This window comes from Antedon mediterranea, chromosome 1, assembly GCF_964355755.1.
Source record: "Antedon mediterranea chromosome 1, ecAntMedi1.1, whole genome shotgun sequence".
Lineage (NCBI taxonomy): Eukaryota > Metazoa > Echinodermata > Crinoidea > Comatulida > Antedonidae > Antedon > Antedon mediterranea.
The window spans coordinates 11866447-11887467 of NC_092670.1; the positions used below are offsets into that span (position 1 = coordinate 11866447).

Genomic DNA, 21021 nt, shown 5'->3' on the forward strand with positions numbered 1-21021 from the left:
ATAGGTTATGTATTGAAGTAACATGCACAGAACACGTTAGGCTATATAGGCTATGTATTGAAGAAACATGCGCAGAACGCATTATATGTATTGAAGTAACATGCGCAGAACACGTTAGGCTATATAGGCTATGTATTGAAGTAATATGCGTAGAACGCATTATATGTATTGGAGTAACATGCGCAGAACACGTTAGGCTAAATAGGCTATGTATTGAAATAACATGCGCAGAACACGTTAGGCTATATTATAGGCTATGTATTGAAGTAACATGCGCAGAACACATAAAGCTATAGGCTATGTATTGAAGTAACATGCGCAGAACGCATTATATGTATTGAAGTAAAATGCGCAGAAACGTTAGGCTATATAGGCTATGCATTGAAGTAACATGCGCAGAACGCATTATATGTATTGGAGTAACATGCACAGAACACGTTAGGCTATATAGGCTATGTATTGAAGTAACATGCGCAGAACGCATTATGTATTGAAGTAACATGCGCAGAACACGTTAGGCTATAATAAGGCTATGTATTGAAGTAATATGCGTAGAACGCATTATATGTATTGAAGTAACATGCGCAGAACACGTTAGGCTAAATAGGCTATGTATTGAAATAACATGCGCAGAACACGTTAGGCTATATTATAGGCTATGTATTGAAGTAACATGCGCAGAACACATAAAGCTATAGGTTATGTATTGAAGTAACATGCGCAGAACGCATTATATGTATTGAAGTAACATGTGCAGAACACGTTAGGCTATATAGGCTATGCATTGAAGTAACATGCGCAGAACGCATTATATGTATTGAAGTAACATGCGCAGAACACGTTAGGCTATAGGCTATGTATTGGAGTAACATGCGCAGAACACGTTAGGCTATATTATGGCTATGTATTGAAGTAACATGCGCATAACACATTATATGTATTGAAGTAACATGCGCAGAACACGTTAGGCTATATAGGCTATGTATTGAGGTAACATGCGCAGAACGCATTATATGTATTGAAGTAACATGCGCAGAACACGTTAGGCTATATATAGGCTATGTATTGAAGTAACATGCGCAGAACACGTTGGGCTATATAGGCTATGTATTGAAGTAACATACGCAGAACGCATTATATGTATTGCAGTAACATGCGCAGAACACGTTGGGTCGGCTATATAGGCTATGTATTGAAGTAACATGCGCAGAACGCATTATATGTATTGAAGTAACATGCGCAGAACACGTTAGGCTATATAGGCTATGTATTGAAGTAACATTCGCAGAACACGTTAGGCTATATAGGCTATGTATTGAAGTAACATGCACAGAACGCATTGTATTATTTTGAGTATGTCATTTTTCAAAACTTTCCCTGTACTTATAATACTAGTACCGCGATTTTTGTGGAAAAATGGCCAATTATCGACTGTTAAAAATAATTTGATTAAAGTAACATGCGAAACATAATGTGTTCTGCGCATGTTAAATTAATATTTTAAGAGATTTTTTTTTTTAGGAAAATGTCGAAAATATTTACTTTTGTAATTTCAATTCAATTCAATTCAACTTTTATTTCAGACAATTGTCTATATGGTATAATACATTACAAAGAAAACAAAAAAGATGAAGGAGAGAGGACCAACACTTTTATCTATTGTGCCTCTCTCCATTTGTAGTACATCAACAAATATTTATATATACAAATTAACATCTGTTTTCTCTTTTCATTATTCTTGTAAGAAATCGGTAAGTCGAAATCCTCAAATATTCATAAAATGATGGAATATTGTTTTCCACAAACAAATTCCTCGCATTAACAAATCTGGGTTGTCCCAACAACCTCCGGAAAGCATCATAATAACAAACTTTAAGTTGGTTGATATCTTTTTTAAAATGATTAGACCATAAAGGAGAACAGTACATGTTAATACAATATGATCTGAACAAAAAACATTTGATTGATTTGGAGCAGCAGTGATGAAAGTTTCCTACATAAAATATTACCTCTAATACATAGAGATCTATTTTGGCGTTTTATATCTGCCTCATCTCTAATATTCGAAGTTAAAATATGGCCTAAGTAGGCCTACGTAAAATGATTTGTGCGAGATGGTGCCTTATCACCCAATACTGTTTTAGGAGTCCCATAGATTCTACGAATAGTGGAACAAAACAGCATACAGTTAGACTTTTTATTATTATAAATAATATATGCTCAGATGCAAAACCTACACACGTGTTATATATTTTAATTGATATATGAATGTATAACTTAAAGCAAAAAGCCTACAATATACACAGTCCTCATTCACATGTATTATCTATCATGAGATATCTATGCTCACGATACATAAAGGCTGGTAATATCGTGTGTCGCTTTGTTCCCTACAGGGCCCGGCGGGTTGGCCATCCGGAAATAATCTAATCTAGTTAGTTTGAGGGTCTTATCCGGTATCTTGTCTATTTTCAGAAACGCGTTTTCTTTTGGCCTCATACTGTAATTGTAAAGCTTGGTTCCCACTAGAACGTAACGCAAGTACGTAAACGCAACGCAAGCGTTTTAACCAATGACAAGCGAAGTTAGTTGGACAGTTAGCAATCACAAGCAAATAAGTCATCGCTTGTGATTGGTCAATTCACTTGCGTTGCGTTACGTCCTTGTGTTGCGTCGCTAGTGGGAACCACGCTTAAAACATGGTTCCCACTACGCAAAGTAAAGCGTTGTTCCCACTAGAACGCAACGCAGCGACGTATCGACGCAAAGTGATGTATTGTGTAATCACAAGTGGGAACCGACGACGCAACAGTGCTGAAATATCGCAGGTTTGATTTCCCGCAGGCGGGGGCAAACACAATTATTAAAAATGCATTTTCTTACGTTGCGTAGGTTGCGATACGTTGCGTCGCTAGTGGGAACAAGCTTTAGGCCTACCCAACCTACACAACGTAACAAAATGCCGTGAAATCAAATGATGTTTGCAACATTGTTGGTTCCAAGTTGCGATTACGCAACATATAACTTTGCCACAATACGTCGCTACGCTGCGTTGCGAAATTCCATGGCGCTTACGTTCTTGCGTTGCGTTAAAGTGGGAGCCGTAATTAAGCTTGGTTCTCACTAGCGATGGAACGTAACGCAAGCTACGCAACGTAAGCAAATGCCCTTCTAATAATTGTGTTTTCCCCCGCCTGCGTGAAATAAAACCTGTGATTTTGCAGCACTATTGCGTCGTCGGTTCCCACTTGTGATTACGCAATACAGCACGTTGCGTCGATACGTCACTACTACCCCTTTCACACCAAAACTCTGGAGTGTCTCCGGAGACACCCCGGGGTTTTTTTACTACCATTCAAAACGTCGAGAAACTCCGGAGATACCCCTTTCACACCAACCTAGCAACTCCGGGGTTTATAAAATAAAATTGTAAATGTCGCCCTCTATTTTGTTTGTTTACATCGCGACGATCATTAGAATCATTTTAATTAATAATATGTTTAATTTAATAATTACTTTCAAAAGTCTCAGAAGCAATATAATGTTTTATTGATACTACTTATTATTTTTTAAACCCGCTATATATTTTGTATAAATATTTAAAGTGTTTTGAAATTAAACTAAAGCAATGAGTGATCGTGTGAGGATGACCTTTTGACCCGAAACACTCCGGAGTTTGATGTTGGTACCTTTCACACCAAAACACTGGGGTGTCCCCGCAGTTCGCTCTCCGGAGAATGTTCAGCTGTTCAACCCCGCAGTTTTAAACTCCGGAGTTGCTTGATTTTACCTTTCACACCAAACAGCGGGGCGTCAACTCCGGGGTGTCTCCGGAGTGTCTCCGGAGTTTTGCTTTTGGTGTGAAAGGGGTATACGTTGCGTTGCGTTCAAGTGGGAACCAACCACGCTTACAACACAAACAAGCATGAACAAATATAGTAGAGCAGTTAAGGCCATAAAAATAGCCAAGTTGTGCACTTTATTACCAAAGCATGAAACTTGCCACAAAGTTTCTTTGATGTATATAGATTCAAAATATCGGGGGGTGCCAAGTGTCCAACGTCCGGTATGGCGGCCATCTTGATTTCAAAATGGCCACCATAAAAACAAAAATTGTTCAAATCTTGGCAACTATAAACAGTAGAGACTTGATTCTGGTGTTAAAATGTTTAAAAACCACATATTTCTATTTGCTCTAATGAAAAGTTTAGTCAAAAAATGACCGGAAATGACGTTTCTTCCAGTTTGACCTTTGACCTCTTATCTGTATATCTCAGTAACTACTGATCATTTTCAATCGATTTTGGTGTCATTTTGTTCAGAATAGAGACATTTATATTTGTAGTAATGAAACATTTTCACATAAAATGACTGGAAATGACAGATCACTGAGAAACAGCAATCACTGAGCTCATCTATGCCGACTTGTTTGCTAAACTGTGATGTATCAATCGTTATATAAAAGTTTTGGTCCTCTCTCCTTCATCTTTTCTTTTTTTTTGTAATGTATTATACCATATGGACAATTGTCTGAAATAAAAGTTGAATTGTTAGATGCCATTTGGAAATATTTTGGTGTAAAGTAGCATTCTTTCGTTGGCCTCTTTGATGTTGCATATGAGACAAGTTCGGAAAGTTCTCATTTTCATGAGTTAAGAGAACACCGTCTTTCAAAGTACTTACTACAGTAGACCTACTTTCATTAGTCAGAAACTCAGATAATTCTAATTCTCAAATGTACTAAATTTTTATGGTAATGAGCCTTTGCTGTAAACCATATGAATCCTTTTCCTCGATTTTCTCTAGTCATTGATTTTTTAGCAAAATCCGAACCAAATAAATTCGTAAAAGACATCTCAATATAATTATTCAAGTAATCCTCAAATTAGTGACATGGACCTACAATATACTGTTCTGTACAAGACCTTTTTAGGCATCCACCTGTGGACTTTCACTTTGAAGGTCTTGGTCTCCTAATCATACAAGAAACAATGTCTGATTTAATCAATCAAAGTAGTGGGTCCAGACCATCCACAGACAAAGAAGGGGGTATAAGACCACCCACAGACAAAGAAGGGGGTATAAGACCATCCACAGACAAAGAAGGGGGTATAAGACCATCCACAGACAAAGAAGGGGGTGTAAGACCATCCACACACAAAGAAGGGGGTATAAGACCATCCACAGACAAAGAAAGGGGAAGGCCATCTACAGACAAAGAAGGGGGTGTAGGACCATCCACAGACAAAGAAGTGGGTGTAAGACCATCCACAGACAAAGAAGGGGGTGTAAGACCATCCACAGACAAATAAGGGGGCGTAGGACCCTCCACAGACAAAGAAGGGGATGTAAGACCATCCACTGACAAAGAAAGGGGTATAGGACCACTTACAGACAAAGAAGGGGGTATAAGACCAACCACAGACAAAGAAGGGGGTGTAAGACCATCCACAGACAAAGAAGGGGGTGTAAGACCATCCACAGACAAAGAAGGGGGTGTAAGACCATCCACACACAAAGAAGGGGGTATAAGACCATCCACAGACAAAGAAAGGGGAAGGCCATCTACAGACAAAGAAGGGGGTGTAGGACCATCCACAGACAAAGAAGGGGGTGTAAGACCATCCACAGACAAAGAAGGGGGTGTAAGACCATCCACAGACAAATAAGGGGGCGTAGGACCCTCCACAGACAAAGAAGGGGATGTAAGACCATCCACTGACAAAGAAGGGGGTATAGGACCACTTACAGACAAAGAAGGGGGTATAAGACCATCCACAGACAAAGAAGGGGGTGTAAGACCATCCACAGACAAAGAAGGGGGTGTAAGACCATCCACACACAAAGAAGAGGGTATAAGACCATCCACAGACAAAGAAATGGGTGTAAGGCCATCTACAGACAAAGAAGGGGGCGTAGGACCCCCCACAGACAAAGAAGGGGGTGTAAGACCATCCAATGACAAAGAAGGGGTATAGGACCACTTACAGACAAAGAAGGGGGTATAAGACCATCCACAGACAAAGAAGGGGTGTAAGACCATCCACAGACAAAGAAGGGGGTGTAAGACCATCCACACACAAAGAAGGGGGTATAAGACCATCCACAGACCAAGAAGGGGGCGTAGGACCCTCCACAGACAAAGAAGGGGGTGTAAGACCATCCACTGATAAAGAAGGGGGTATAGGACCACTTACAGACAAAGAAGGGGGTATAAGACCATCCACAGACAAAGAAGGGGGTGTAAGACCATCCACAGACCAAGAAGGGGGCATAGGACCCTCAACAGACAAAGAAGGGGATGTAGGACCATCCACAGACAAAGAATGGGGTATAAGACCATTCACAGACAAAGAAGGGGTATAAGACCATCGACAGAGAAAGAAGGGGTGTAAGACCATCCACAGACAAAGAAGGGGTGTAAGACCATCCACACACAAAGAAAAAGGTGTAAGACCATCCACACACAAAAAAAGGGGTGTAATACCATCCACAGACAAAGAAAAGGGTGTAATACCATCAACAGACAAAGAAAGGGGTGTGATACCATCAACAGACAAAGCAAAGGGTGTAATACCATCAACAGGCACAGAAGGGGGTATAATACCGTCCACAGACAAAGAAAGGGGTGTAAGACCATCCACAGACAAAGAAGGGGGTGTAGGACCGTCCACGGACAAAGAAGGGGGTGTAAGACCATCCACTGACAAAGAAAGGGTATAGGACCACTTACAGACAAAGAAGGGGGTATAAGACCATCCACAGACAAAGAAGGGGGTGTATGACCATCCACAGACAAAGAAGGAAGTGTAGGACCATTCACAGACAAAGAAAGGGGTGTAAGACCATCCACACATAAAGAAAGGGGTGTAATACCATCAACACGCACAGAAGGGGGTGTAAGACCATCCACAGACAAAGAAGGGGGTATAAGACCATCCACAGACAAAGAATGGGGTATAAGACCATCCACATACAAAGAATGGGGTATAAGACCATCTACAGACAAAGAAGGAGGGGTAGGACCATATTAACCGAGGAAGCATACAAAAAGAAGATACAATCAAAATACCACTTGGAAAACAATACATTGTAGAATAACTGAGGCTTGATTGTTGAAATATAAAGGGTTCTTTGTAAGGTCATTAATAATATATTGATATAAACACGATCATCATAGTTTTCATTTGACATTCAAATACAGTCTATCTCGAAAAGAAGCTCATACTATCACCTTTTCGAGATTTTACGGTATTCCATAACATGTATGTTATTTCCTCTGTCAAACTATTAAAACTTTTAGCGAATCAGAAGGTGCCAACATCATTGAACTAATGGTACCACCAAGCACAATGTTTACCAATTCTATGTACTATATACAATTTAAGTCCATTAATCATTTAATATAATTACGCCTATCAGGTCAAAGTTCAAAGACCAACAAAAACCACATACAGTATATTCACCTAATTAAAAATCAATAAATAAATGTCAAAGGTCATAAATTGTATTTCCGGTCATTTTATGTGAAAATGTTTCATTACTACAAATATAAATGTTTTTATTCTGAACAAAATGACACCAAAATCGATTGAAAAAGACCAGTAGTTACAGAGATATACAAATACGAGGTCAAAGGTCAAACTGAAAGAAACGTCATTTCCGGTCATTTTTGGACGAAAATTTTCATTAGAGCAAATAGAAATATATAGTTTGTGAACAATTTGAGACCATAATTAAGTCTCTAATGTGTGTAGTTGCCAAGATATGAACATTTTTTGTTTTTATGGTGGCCATTTTGAAATCAAGATGGCCGCCATACCGGACGTTGGACACTTGGCACCCCCCGATATTTTGAATCTATATACATTAAAGAAACTTTGTGCCAAGTTTCATGCTTTGGTAATAAAATGCACAGCTCATGTCATTAACTGCTCTACTAATAGCGGAAAGTGTGATGTTGCAAGAATAATATTATTATAACATGCCTCTCACACACCACCGATATAATATAATAATAAGCTTCTCAACATTCAAACAAGTGCTCCTCTTTACATTACATAGCCTAATTAACTTGCCGCAAAGGAATTAGTAATTTCGCAAACATAAATTATTGAATTATATGCAGTAGTTGTCCTATTATTCTATACCTGCAACTAAGCTGCAATTCCGAGAATTTATTTGTTTCTTATTTGCATCAAGTTGATCTTTTAATTACCTACTTCAAAACCGATTATTTATAATGATGATTTCATTATTTTTATAATTTTATTACCGTTTTTATTACTTATGTTGTAGAACTTTATTACTTATTTTTGTATAATTTTACTATTTATTTTTTTTAAATGTTTTTATTACTTTTTTATGTCCGTATAACTGTATTATTTATATTTGATTAAAAAAAAATTATCTTTATGCTTTTATTACATATTCTTGTAATTAAATATTTTTGAAATGTTTTATTAAATACTTTCGTATAGGCCTAGGCCTAAGTTTATTATCTAATTCATTTTATATATATATTTTGTTATGATTGTAATAGTATTACTTACTATTCTTTAATCCATGTTTTAAGTAAAACACTTTCAGTAATTCACTCTCGTCGTATAATTGCATCGCGCGTTCTACGTAATCGAGTTAAGGCCAATTTACACAGACGAGCGGTAAGCGGAAAAACGCGTAGCTTGTGTCCCAGTCCCTTCTGTCGTAGAATCTGTATTTATCTTGAGTGGAAACGGCCCATCCGCCGCTCCGCGTTTTATGTCATAAGGAATAACATAGATTCTATATTTTTATTACCGTTACCGCTCGTCTGGTAATATATAAATTGTCCCTTAGTTGTTTACGACCCGTTACTAAAGCGTGGTTCCCACTAGCGACGCAACGCAAGGACGTAACGCAACGCAAGTGAATTGACCAATCACAAGCGATGGCTTATTCGCTTGTGATTGCTAACTGTCTATAACTTTGCTTGTCATTGGTTAAAACGCTTGCGTTGCGTTTACGTCCTTGCGTTACGTTCTAGTGGGAACCACGTTTAACCAAGCATTAGTATTAATTAATTTCTATTTATTTAGGCCTAGGACTATGTTAAATGTTTGTGTGTACATCCTGTTCAATTAATGAAAATGGAGATTCAAAGATAATAAAGCGTTCCTAAATGATCATAATAAGTTTCGTTTCGTTTCGTTTATTTATTTTTTTCCACTCACTTATATATATATATTATATATATCATTTACATTTACATAACATAGTGGGTGGATGGAAGTCACAGTAAGTTCACTGAACTTTAAGTCGTGACTCCCGTATGCCTATAAGTATACTAACATTGCTACAGAGTAGACTAAAATATGAATATATAATAGTGAAAGTACATAAAATCAAAAAAAAAAAAAAATTAAATTATAAAAGTTAAGATAAACCAGGCAATTATATAATATAATGATAAAAGGGATAATGATAACAATTAGAGTACAATATGAAATATAATTAAATATGGTATAATAACAAGTATAACGAGACAATGTAGCGGAGATTATTGAATACCAGGGTGAAGGATTTAATGCCATGTATCACCACCAAATAAGTGATGAAAGAATTCGATACTCACTGTAGGCCTACTTTATATACAAATTTTGTTCTCTCTAATGTTTGGTTCCCATTAGGACGCAACGCAAGTACTTATACGCACGCATGCAAGTTGATCAATGACAAGCGACAATTCGAATAATCCATCGCTTGTGATTGGTCAAATCGCTTACATACTTGCGTTGCGTCCTAGTGGGAACCAAGCTTAAGAGCCGTAGTAAAAAATGCGCTAAAAAAATCTTTTTACTTTTCTTTCTATATTTAAATGGTGGCCATGACTTAAAGATTGGTTTCAATCGTATTTTTGTGACCTACCGCACACTGTTTTAGCCTCTTTATAGTATATTTAATTTTCTTTTTTACTACTTATTATTAATTGTGTGTTGTAAACAAATAAACCAAACAAACAAAAACTCACCAAAATTTTTAAGCAACAAAATATTGTAACCGTCTTTATTGATGTAAAACCAATAAAGAGTGAAATTCACTCTTTCCTGGTAAAACGTACCTGCAATATGGTACGGAAAATAAAGAGTTTCGCGTCGGGGGACATCATAGTAGCCTATATCATTACTTTATTTTATAGGCATAAAACTCGGCATTTACGCTCCGAACACTTTTATCTATAATTAATTTTTATTATGAGTTTATTGTTTCATAGGTGTTGGGATTGGAAGTTTGACGCTATGACAATGCCGTTACTTTTTGCTGGTACTAGTATCGATATAAAAAAGATATTATTTGCGAGCGTAGTTTAATTCCGTCGCTAACCCAATAGCAATTAGTTTATTTTATACATCATCGTAAATTCGTAAGTACTTATACTATGTTTTATTTGATTCTTATACTATATTAATTTAACTTGGCAAAATTATTTATTTTAAACTTATTTATTATAATGTCTTTAGGAACATGTGGTCAATGATTACCAAAAGTAAATTAATCACTGTCCTATCAGATACAGAGGCTATTTTGTGAACCAGTTAACCGGGGTAACTCTTACTCGTCTCGAATGATGAACTGGGTTCTTTAAAGTGCACATGGGTTATAACTGTGTACACTGGACCTACGGTTTATAGTCCTTATCCGCAGACTTCACCACCACTGGCACTACCAGAACTAGGAGCGAGTCGACCTGGAACCCATGCCAATACTGTTGAGGTAAAGGTAAACGGTGGCCATTTGACTCGCTCAACTTATCACAAAAAAAATTTTGTTGTTATTAAACTTTTAATTTTAATAATAATATTATATTAATCACATTTAGAATTTTTAAAGTTCCACTGTAACGATTATAAAACTATTTAAAATTTGAATTGACTTAATGACAGTTTTTCCTTTTTGGACAATATTTATTCGTTGATTACTTAATTTTAATTATTTAGAAAAAAATCCCAGTTTGATAAATACTCAAACTTACATTATGTATTAGGCCGTATAGTTATGTACCGTGATAAGCCGTAGTCCAGTAATATTATATTATCATTTACGGATCGTACTTATTTTTTTTCATTTCTTCATCACATTTATTCAATTAGTTTAAATAGAAATTGTCTATTCGAAAAAAATAAGTCTTAATAGCAATTGTCTATTCGAACGAAATAAGTTTTAATATTCATTCAAACACTTTGCAAAAAGGTTACTGAGAGATGTTTACTTCTTTTTACATGTTTTTGAAGCAGTTCTCTTTAAGGAGATATTTTTCTCAACCTCTGAACTACATTTCATTCTGTGAAAAAATACATCGAGTCTTGTCTCTTATTGTTGCAGTTAAAAATGTATTGTTTACAATTATAGTAAATTTACTGGTTTAGGTATCTTTTATTTTACCATATTTTACTATCTTTTATTTTTTTCTGAATCGTATTTAAATAGTATGTAAATCAAAATGTAAACCAACCAACCAAATTTCATTTGTTTTTTATTTTTTTATTTTTTATTTTATTCAATTTCCAGGCACAAATAACAACGTATAAAACATAATAGCGCTGCAGCACCCTGAGGATTGCTATGAGTGCTGAGCACTATCGAATTGGCTCTCCATACTGCACTTAAAATGTTGTTGTTAAAATGACAATAAATAATAATCGTATCATATCGTAAAGCGCTAAATCAACTTCTATTGCTATTTTTTTTAAAGAACTCAAAACGCATCTTTCTAACATCCAATATAAGCGCCTTTGATTTTTACTTCGTTTTAGTTGTTTATGGCGCTATACAAATACCTAAATTATTATTATTATATTATTAAATCATTTTCTCTATAATAGTTTAATCAGAGAAGAGTGAAATTAATCATTCCATTAAAGTTGCTGTTCTCTTGCATTCTCGGATCCCACTATCACTTTATGATAAATAAAATAAACGTTCCATTCTAACTTTTAAATGTTTAAATGTAAAAACCTCAAAATCGTCAGCATGATGCGAGTGGGTTACGACGACGACGTGAGAACGGTGTAGACCAAGTCAATCATTGGCTCCTGAATCATCTGCTGGTATTCTAGCCTACAATTTATAATTAATTGTATCACAATATTTGTTTTGCCGAGCTTTGTAGGCCTACATATATTATAAAGTATTTGTTGTTGTTGATAATAAGAACAGAGATAGTGAGGGTATATTTCTTACAACAAATTCAGATTTGAATACCAATTTGTGAATTAATTATAGATTTTATTAATGTATATAAGTTTACTGTATTGCAATTATTAATTCATATCGAAACCCTAAATAAATAAATTCATAAGAAACATGAACATATTTAATACTATGAAAACAACATTAATTAAAATCAATGTATAATTTGACGGATTTTGTTTCTTATGTACACAATTTGTTTTTGCAGATTTAACAAACCGAAGTCATGCCCCGTGCTTTTCTAGTAAAACGTAGGCCCCAGAGTAATGTAGCGTTCCCAGGTGATACGCAAGCACAGGTGCCAAATAAAGGTACGTATTATAAACTAGCCTAGTCTGGGTTCCAGACGGAGTTTTGTCTTAATATTAGTTAAAAGATAAATATTTTGGCACATATGGCGTTTCATACGTATACTACTTGATTTTGGATACTCCGTCTGGGGAAACACGCACAAGTCACGTGGTTTGACACCAGGAATTCTTGGTGCATACGATTATCCGGTTGACTAGTTTCAGCTGCATGCGATTGGCTACTCTCTCGTACACCGTTTAAATATTCATATTTCAGAATTTCAAAGACTCAACAACTAAAATGATGCGCATGCGCTATGTTACGTTTAGACAATGTGTACTTGGGTACATTTATGAAAGTTCTGAAGGCTAGAAATTATTTTATATGCCTATAGTAGTCTGGTAAACATTTGATGGGATCTTTGAAACATGAAAACTCGTCTTGATATATGATAGGCTAGCTTCTCCGCAAATCAAACATTCAATGGATCATTTATTACGCGGAGATAATTTTGATTTAATTCCCACCCAGACCCTGTCCTGTTCTGTGTGGTGGTGTAGCCCTGTTGTGTGCCGGTGGTATGTAGGCCTACTTCATTGGCGTTTTATTTGCCAGGTCATACGTGCGAGTTGAGTAGGACCTACGAAAGAGGCCTAGGCCAAGGACTAAACAATTAATAAACAAAACAACTTGGCATTACTATTTTATATTTCAACAGTCTCGATCGTACATTAAGCACTGGTAGGCCTACGTACTCGATCTCTTTCATTTTGAAACAAAATGATCATTGGTTGATTCGAAATCCATATTTACATACCGCCCGCCCCATATAGCCAAATACAGTATGATAACCTACGTCATTCTTATCGTATGTTTGCGGTCTGCAAATCGATTTCTATACGTGTTTCACAAGTCTGTATTTTCAGACAAAAATCGCGGTCGAAATAAAAACAAATAAATAAAAAAAAAAGATAATACAGACTTGGGGCAAGTCTAAAACTAGCCGTGCTCACACCCACTCGAGTTAAGCATGCAAGAACGTCTTTAAGTTAATCAAAATCATATCAGAGTTAGGGATGGCGAACACTTGACGTGCTATGGCGCATTTTGTCGAATAAATAAATGAAATAAAAACATACGCCAGTGCTCCTTGTTGTTAACTCCGATTCATAACTTGATCGATTCATAACTCCGATTGATATTAATATAATTCCGATACTTTTCATAGGCCTATGTCTGATGTAACGTTAGGCCTAACAGGGAGAGTTATACCAACTCATGGTTTAATACTACGTTTGAACGCAGACCAAGTGAAACAGTTTAAATGTTACTCCGATAGGGAAAGAGGCGTTTGAACAAAGCTATACTTTGAAGAGGTTTAATCCTAATTTCATTGTGTAACTGTATTTGTCAGGTTAACATTACTAACACGAAACCTGCGGAAAACTATATCTTCCGTGACAATCCCATGCAATATTTTTAAACAAATATATTATTATAACTTTTCAGTTGTTATTTATTATCTGTCGTTATTTATTTTATTATTTTCAGTTTTTCACTATTACTATTTTTAATTACTAGGCCTACTTGTAAATTATCGATATCTAAGTGTGATCGACTACGACAGTTGTTGTATCTGCTTGTTGTCTTATACAGGGCCTATTTATTTTAAGGACGCTTTGCATGAACGTCTGCCACCGTTGTGAAGATGTAGCTTCAATAAATATTATCATTATTATCTACTTTTGTTTACAGTCATAAAAAGTAATTCTCCGATTAAGCCGCTTCCAATACGCAGTGCATTATCAACCACCGAACTTCCGTCTTCACGGCTTTTTGATTTGCACGAAGTTGAACTTTTCAACAAATGTCATTCACAGTTCCACCAGTATTACGTGACCAATGACGATCGTCTGTCCAAAGACAGATACCTGAAATACAACCAAAGCATATGTGAACAGGTTGAATATTTTAAAAAAGCAAAATCAATTGAAGATTTGTCTAAACAGCTAAAGAAGAGTGCTGATAAAGAAGTGATCTCCCCAACCGAACTCCAATATTCGATATTTAATCTACCGGACCGGAAACAGGTAGACTCAGGGAGAGATTCTAACGAAGAAGTCTTTGTAGAAAGAATACAAACCACTGATTCCCTTCTCAACCCTACCCATAAAGCGACTATTCCCCCTGTGTACGTAACTGAAATATTGGCAAAACAGAGACAGAAAATCTTGGCTAAACATGTTGTTAACATACATAACGGGTTTTTCGCCAAGAAAGTTAGTCGCAGAGGGCGTAATAAAGCCAGACAGCCAATCCCTGGACTAGAATACATACAGAATGGCACAGATATGCAATATAGAAATAATACATCGCTCGAGTCATCTTTCGCAACGGACGATAACGCAGAAGACAACGCCAAAACGGATGGAGAGTTAAATGAGTCGGAAGCGAAACAAACACAACGCAAATACGTCTGCGATATATGTAATAAAGGATTCAGCAGAAGTAATACACTTGTGACTCATAAGGTAAGATTATCTTGGGGCCGGGAAAAAAGAATGGACAATGGACGTAACGTAATGACTACAAAAAAGTTCCATCATGTCATGTTTTTAATGACATTTTGCAGATTATATGATTACCATACACCTTATGGAATTGTCATTTAAAATTCATCTGATGAATAAAAATATGGTTAATTCATTAATTTGATATTTTATCTATAGCGTATTCATACAGGTGACAAGCCATTTGAATGCGAGATATGCGGGCGCGCATTTCGGCAACCTGGAAACCTAACTCGCCATCGCCTAATACACACAACAGTTAAACCATATAAGTGTTCACAGTGTGGCAAGGTAAGCAAACCAAATTGTAAAAGTTTTGACTATCGTTATTATAATCAGCATTTAAGAGGGGCGCGATAAATTAGCATAACTTTTTTATCAACGTTCAAACGCGCGCGTACACATAAGTCACTACTACATATGGAAATCATGAGGTTTCTTAAAGTTTTTTAGACTTAGAATTGTTTTGTATACCTTTTCCTGGCCAGCATTATCTTTGGGGTGCCTCTGTCTTGGTTGTTGTCTCTGAGCACCCGGCCGTCTGTGGCAAGGCAAATGTGTATCCTGCTCCTTTGTTTGGTCACCTAGGTAGGGGTCCGGGACCGCGACAGAACGACAACGGATGGGGACCCTCCAAAGAAATTGCATTTTATTTGTCAGGATTTTGTATGATTTATTTCTTTTTTATTTTTAAATGCGCCTTGAGCACTCTGGAGTGGTATGTGCGCTATAAAAATCTTATTATTATTATTATTATTATTACTATCATCGTTCTAACGCGCTCATACATAGGCGTATACTTGTTACTAAAGCTTGGTTCCCACTAGAACGTAACGCAAGGACGTAAACGCAACGCAAGCGTTTTAACCAATGACAAGCGAAGTTATAGACAGTTAACAATCACAAGCGAATAAGCCATCGCTTGTGATTGGTCAATTCACTTGCGTTGCGTTACGTCCTTGTGTTACGTCGCTAGTGGAACCACGCTTAAAGCTAGCACGCAACGCAGCGACGTATCGACGCCAAGTGCTGTATAGCGTAATCACAAGTGGGAACCGTACAAATGTACGTTTTGTTTTTTCTAGGCCTTCAATCGTGCATCAAATCTTCATACGCACATGCGCACTCACACAAACTACAAACCATTCGTATGTCAGTACTGTGGTAAAGGATTTCATCAGAAAATCGACATGAAGATTCATTCGTACACTCATACAGGTAAGTGTATAAATAAAGAACAAATTTGTATAATTTTATCTTTCCGCTCGCAGGTGGAATAGTTTTTCTAAACGGAGGCTCCCAAATAGTTGCAAACATAAATACTGTAAATATACGGTAATAGAGAGGTTTCGCAATCTTACGAAGACGATAACGAAAACGGATACGTCACGCACACGTATTCGTTTTTCGTAAGCCAGTAAAAATCTGTTTCGCATGGCAACGAAATATTGAGGGCGCCATCCAAAATATGATTGCGGTAATTTGAGCGAAGCGCTGGTACGTGTTGCTTGGTGCTTGGCTGTCTAGGCCTAGCGTAACATCAAAGCGAGTGAGGACTTTAAAAACTGCTATTTATCAAAATTGACCTGGTATTTTAGTAAATTACTTAAGTAAATTACTTTCAATAAATCTATAATTATATTATAATCATGAATCATTCCTGATTCAAATGCAAAATGTGCAAAATAGATCAAAAACTATACTCGTTTTGTAGTTACGAATATGACTGACTGACTGAACACGAATACGCTTTACCAAGGCTTTTACCAAAGAACTTATAACAAAGAACTTGTAACACAAGAATCTCCTGTTCGTCCGAAGCGCGTAACAATTTCGAAAGGCATTGTGGGATAGAATAGAGCTATGGGTGGCGCCATTGTGAGCCATGGAGTAGGGCGCCCGCATCAAATTAGAAAGTCAAAATCATAGAGGGGATCTGCTAATGCTCTAGGGGGATAGAGTAATTGACTGAGGAGTAGGGCGCCCGCATCAAATTAGAAAGTCAAAATCATAGAGGGGATCTGCTAATACTCTAGTGGGTAGAGTAATTGACTTCCTAGTTTGGAGGGGGCGCTGCTCCATGCTGTGAAATGGCGTCGCCCAGTTTGACCTTTTAACCCTGTACTTCCGATACTGTGTTTTGAATGCAAATTGAAGAACAGGAGATTCTTGTGTTATAAGTTCTTTGCTTATAACACAAGAATCTCCTGTTCTTCAATTTGCATTCAAAACACAGTATCGGAAGTACAGGGTTAAAAGGTCAAACTGGGCGACGCATGGAGCAGCGCCCCCTCCAAACTAGGAAGTCAATTACTCCTACCCCCCTAGAGTATTAGCAGATCCCCTCTATGAATTTGACTTTCTAATTTGATGCGGGCGCCCTACTCCATGGCTCACAATGGCGCCACCCATAGCTCTATTCTATCCCACCTTTCGAAATTGTTACGCGCTTCGGACGAACAGGAGATTCTTGTGTTATAAGTTCTTTGACTTTACGAATATGAAATGGGGATCAGCTCAAAAGTTTCACAAATGTGTGACGTATCCGTTTCCTTATCGTATTCGTAAGGTTGCGAAACCTCCCTATTAAAAAAAGAGACTAACATTATATACTGTAGTATCAAAAACATCTTTTCAAATGAGCTTTCTATAATTGAATTCTTGAATTATTTATCTAGGTGAGAAACCGCACAAGTGTAAAAAATGCGGTAGAGGATTCAAACAGCTAACACATTTGACCTATCACATGAGAACACACTCTGACGTCAAAATGTACACATGCACATACTGTGGTAAAGGCTTCAACCAAAAGGGAAACCTACAAGCTCACATATACGGACATACAGGTAAGAACGAAGTTGTTAAGCCCTGGTATCAATATCCAATGATGTTATTAGGAACTTTATTGGTCTGGTTTTAGACGGCGATTCCACTTAATATTGCATGGTAAAAAAATAAACATTTTGGCACAAATGGCGTTTCATACGTATAAGCTAAATTCCGATGGGAAGAATGTAACTCTTCCTGATGACGTAAACAATATTTGGGAATACTACTCTAGATTCTAGATTGGAGTAGATTAATTGTCCCATTCCGGTGCTTCCAGCCAAAATCAAAACCGCCGACTGGTGGCGCTCGTAAAGGAATACTAACAGCATAAATATTAATATGAGCAATAAAAATGTATGCTATTAAATTATTACCAATCGACGATTTAAATAATTAACTTGATTAATATTATACATTATTGACTTTTATATAATATTTCTGAATACTACAACTTTACCTAATGAACATGCGCAAAGGTGCGAAAAGTATTTGTTACTCAATTATAGCGCCACCAATCGACGGACTGCTTATTGAAATTCATGGTTAACGTAATCAATATACAATCACTACTTATGAACAATGTTATTCCTGAGTGTTACTACTTATAACTATCTATTGAATTATCCCTTTATACCGAGCAAGCGCTAGCGAAGAGCATTTTCATTAGTATTCATTAAATTCAGAATTAGGTCTACTACATTACAAAGCTACTTTAAAACGGCTATATCTAGCAAAGCCTACTATATAGATATTAATTCCTTAAAGGGTATTATTAATATATATTAACTCTTTGCAACAAGTACATTATCATTTAATATGTATTCTTTTTTTATTTATTATTACTTTAATCAAAGTGATTTTTTCAAATTATAAAGGGTTTAAAGCAAGCTTCGTCTTAAAAGTAAAACATTATAACTATACTAAAATAGAGTGTCTTTTTGAATTGTAGGAGAGAGGCCGTACCGCTGTGAGCTGTGTGGTAAGGGGTTTACGTTGGCGAGTACACTAAACACACATCGAAGAACGCATGCAAACCGGCTAGCCATCCCTACATTCACATCCAACACCCTGTCATCTTACGGTGCTTTGCACCTTTCACCCAAGACTGATGAATAGAAATAAGTCTGAACCTAAACACAAAGGCCTAATAATGCCTAGATAATTATGCACTTCCTTGGTTCTAGGTAAAACCCTACCTGACACCTTGGGTCAATAAGGCTTTTAGTTATTTACCCCGGTAAGTTGGTTCCTATTCAACAAAAAGTGTCCATAACTTACCCGGGTAACAGGCGTAAGGTTTTTGGGAATAAACGTACACCCGTAAGGCCTATCGGACAGAAATTGAATTATTAAAATTTGTCACAGGCGGGAATAATTAACGCTAATATTTGCAGTCGCAATGGCACGGATACGTTACATGCAGGCTATGCCACCTGTCTATTGCGCCATTTGACTTCTGCACTGTGCAACCCTTTTATGCTTTGTCCTTTTGCCTATACATGAATAAGCTAGGCCTATGAACCTATACTATACAAATCAATAAAACGGGTTGATAGGCCTACTTGACGAACCATAATTATCAACATAGCGAAAGTAGTACGTTAATTAAGTGCAAGTAAATAAATGAATGAAAGAATTTATATTAGAATATAAATTAGCTGAACAATACTGTACACTGACAAGAGATTATGCAAATTATGTTTTAAGCTGTGCTATAAAGATAGATCCGACTTAACTTAGCAATTAAAAGATGTCATTCGAACATTGAATCGTTTTGTCTCGTCTTTATTTTGTGAACAACAAACAAGGTGGACAAATTGGTACACATTAAACAAATTTCATATGCCACTGCTGCTGGAACCGACTTTCTCCGGCGGAAAATGACGTATTATAACAAATATATAGTAGATAGTCTGGGACTGACTTACAAACGAATAAGGTGATAAAACACAACCAAATAAACGTGGACTGCAACAAATTGTCGTAATTAATATGATATAACCTAGCCGATTTTCTTAAAGTAAACCTATCTAGGAAAATTTATCACAGTAAAATTCATAAATACCGGTTCATACAACATTGGTTTTTACAATACCTTAAATCTAACTCAACCAGGACATATTCTTACCACCAAACTACGAATATAAACATCAATAAATTTATACCATAACATTCCTGTCTAGGATCCAGTAAAATGCTACCTTTATATATTATTCATAACTAAGCACAGCATGCTCTTTTTACTCATTGTTTTGTTATACTTTAATTAAAATGTATATGTTAACAACAACAACAACCAACATTCTCGTCGCACCATCTGGTTAACTATATAAATAATTAATGAACCGACAGCGTCACATGCGATACATGGTAATTAATCTGGCGTTAATTATTTGCGTTCAAATGCTAATTTTATTCAAAATAGATAAATATATAATAAGTAAATGCCTATATAGAATACATGCAGTAAGCAATCTTGTAAGCTGACACCATATTGGAGTCCGGAAACATTGGCCTACCTCTCCTAAGCGTACTCTGACCGTACAATTTAAATTTACCTTACGTTACGAGGAGCTGGTGAAGGCTAGGCATTTTTGCGCACATGACCGATATTTTGCGGCGTTCTAAATTTTCTAGCCAGTGTAACAGTACTTCCCCATTTCAATAAATTCTATTTTTATTCTGGTTGACCAAAGGTCACTTGATATTCATTCAATATATTACAAAAGTTTAAAACTAGGCCTACTACTCAAACTATCAAGGAGATTACCACACCTATCTGATAGGACAGTGATTCACTATTGGTAATCCTAAAGACATAAAATAAAAAAAATAAAAAAACTATTTTGACAAAAAATGTGATAACCCCCAAATGTGATAGAAATCCATTTAGCATGAAGCAAAAGCAATCCGATTCCACATTAGAAATCATCGCTAGATCAACTGTAGTATGTCGAGCCACTGATAACAACGCATTTCAGATCGCTCACAAAACCTCTAAATTGCTCCATAATTATACACTATACGGCATAATCAATCAAACACCAATACTTCTAAAGGCTTTTAAATGATGTCTACGAAGCCAAATTTAAGATCAAAACGG

The 21021-nt window shown here is 36.5% G+C and overlaps 1 protein-coding gene across 1 annotated transcript; it reads left to right on the forward strand.

Moving 5' to 3' along the window:
- The first annotated feature begins 10190 nt into the window (after positions 1 to 10190).
- Positions 10191 to 19654, forward strand: LOC140056524 (uncharacterized). The gene is made up of 7 exons (XM_072101925.1): positions 10191 to 10402; positions 12437 to 12539; positions 14275 to 15050; positions 15249 to 15380; positions 16175 to 16307; positions 17768 to 17935; positions 18868 to 19654. The coding sequence occupies exons 2-7, from the start codon at positions 12455 to 12457 to the stop codon at positions 19032 to 19034; spliced, it is 1461 nt and encodes a 486-aa protein (XP_071958026.1). The 5' UTR covers positions 10191 to 10402; positions 12437 to 12454; the 3' UTR covers positions 19035 to 19654.
- Positions 19655 to 21021: the final 1367 nt, after the last annotated feature.

What these genes read in the sequence shown, in the direction of transcription:
- LOC140056524 (XM_072101925.1), top strand. Translation starts at nt 12,455, where the DNA reads ATGCCCCGTGCTTTTCTAGTAAAACGTAGGCCCCAGAGTAATGTAGCG. An exon ending in TCATTCGTACACTCATACAG is followed by an intron (nt 16,308 to 17,767) that starts GTAAGTGTATAA and finishes TTATTTATCTAG; the next exon opens with GTGAGAAACCGCACAAGTGT. An exon ending in TCACATATACGGACATACAG is followed by an intron (nt 17,936 to 18,867) that starts GTAAGAACGAAG and finishes TTTGAATTGTAG; the next exon opens with GAGAGAGGCCGTACCGCTGT.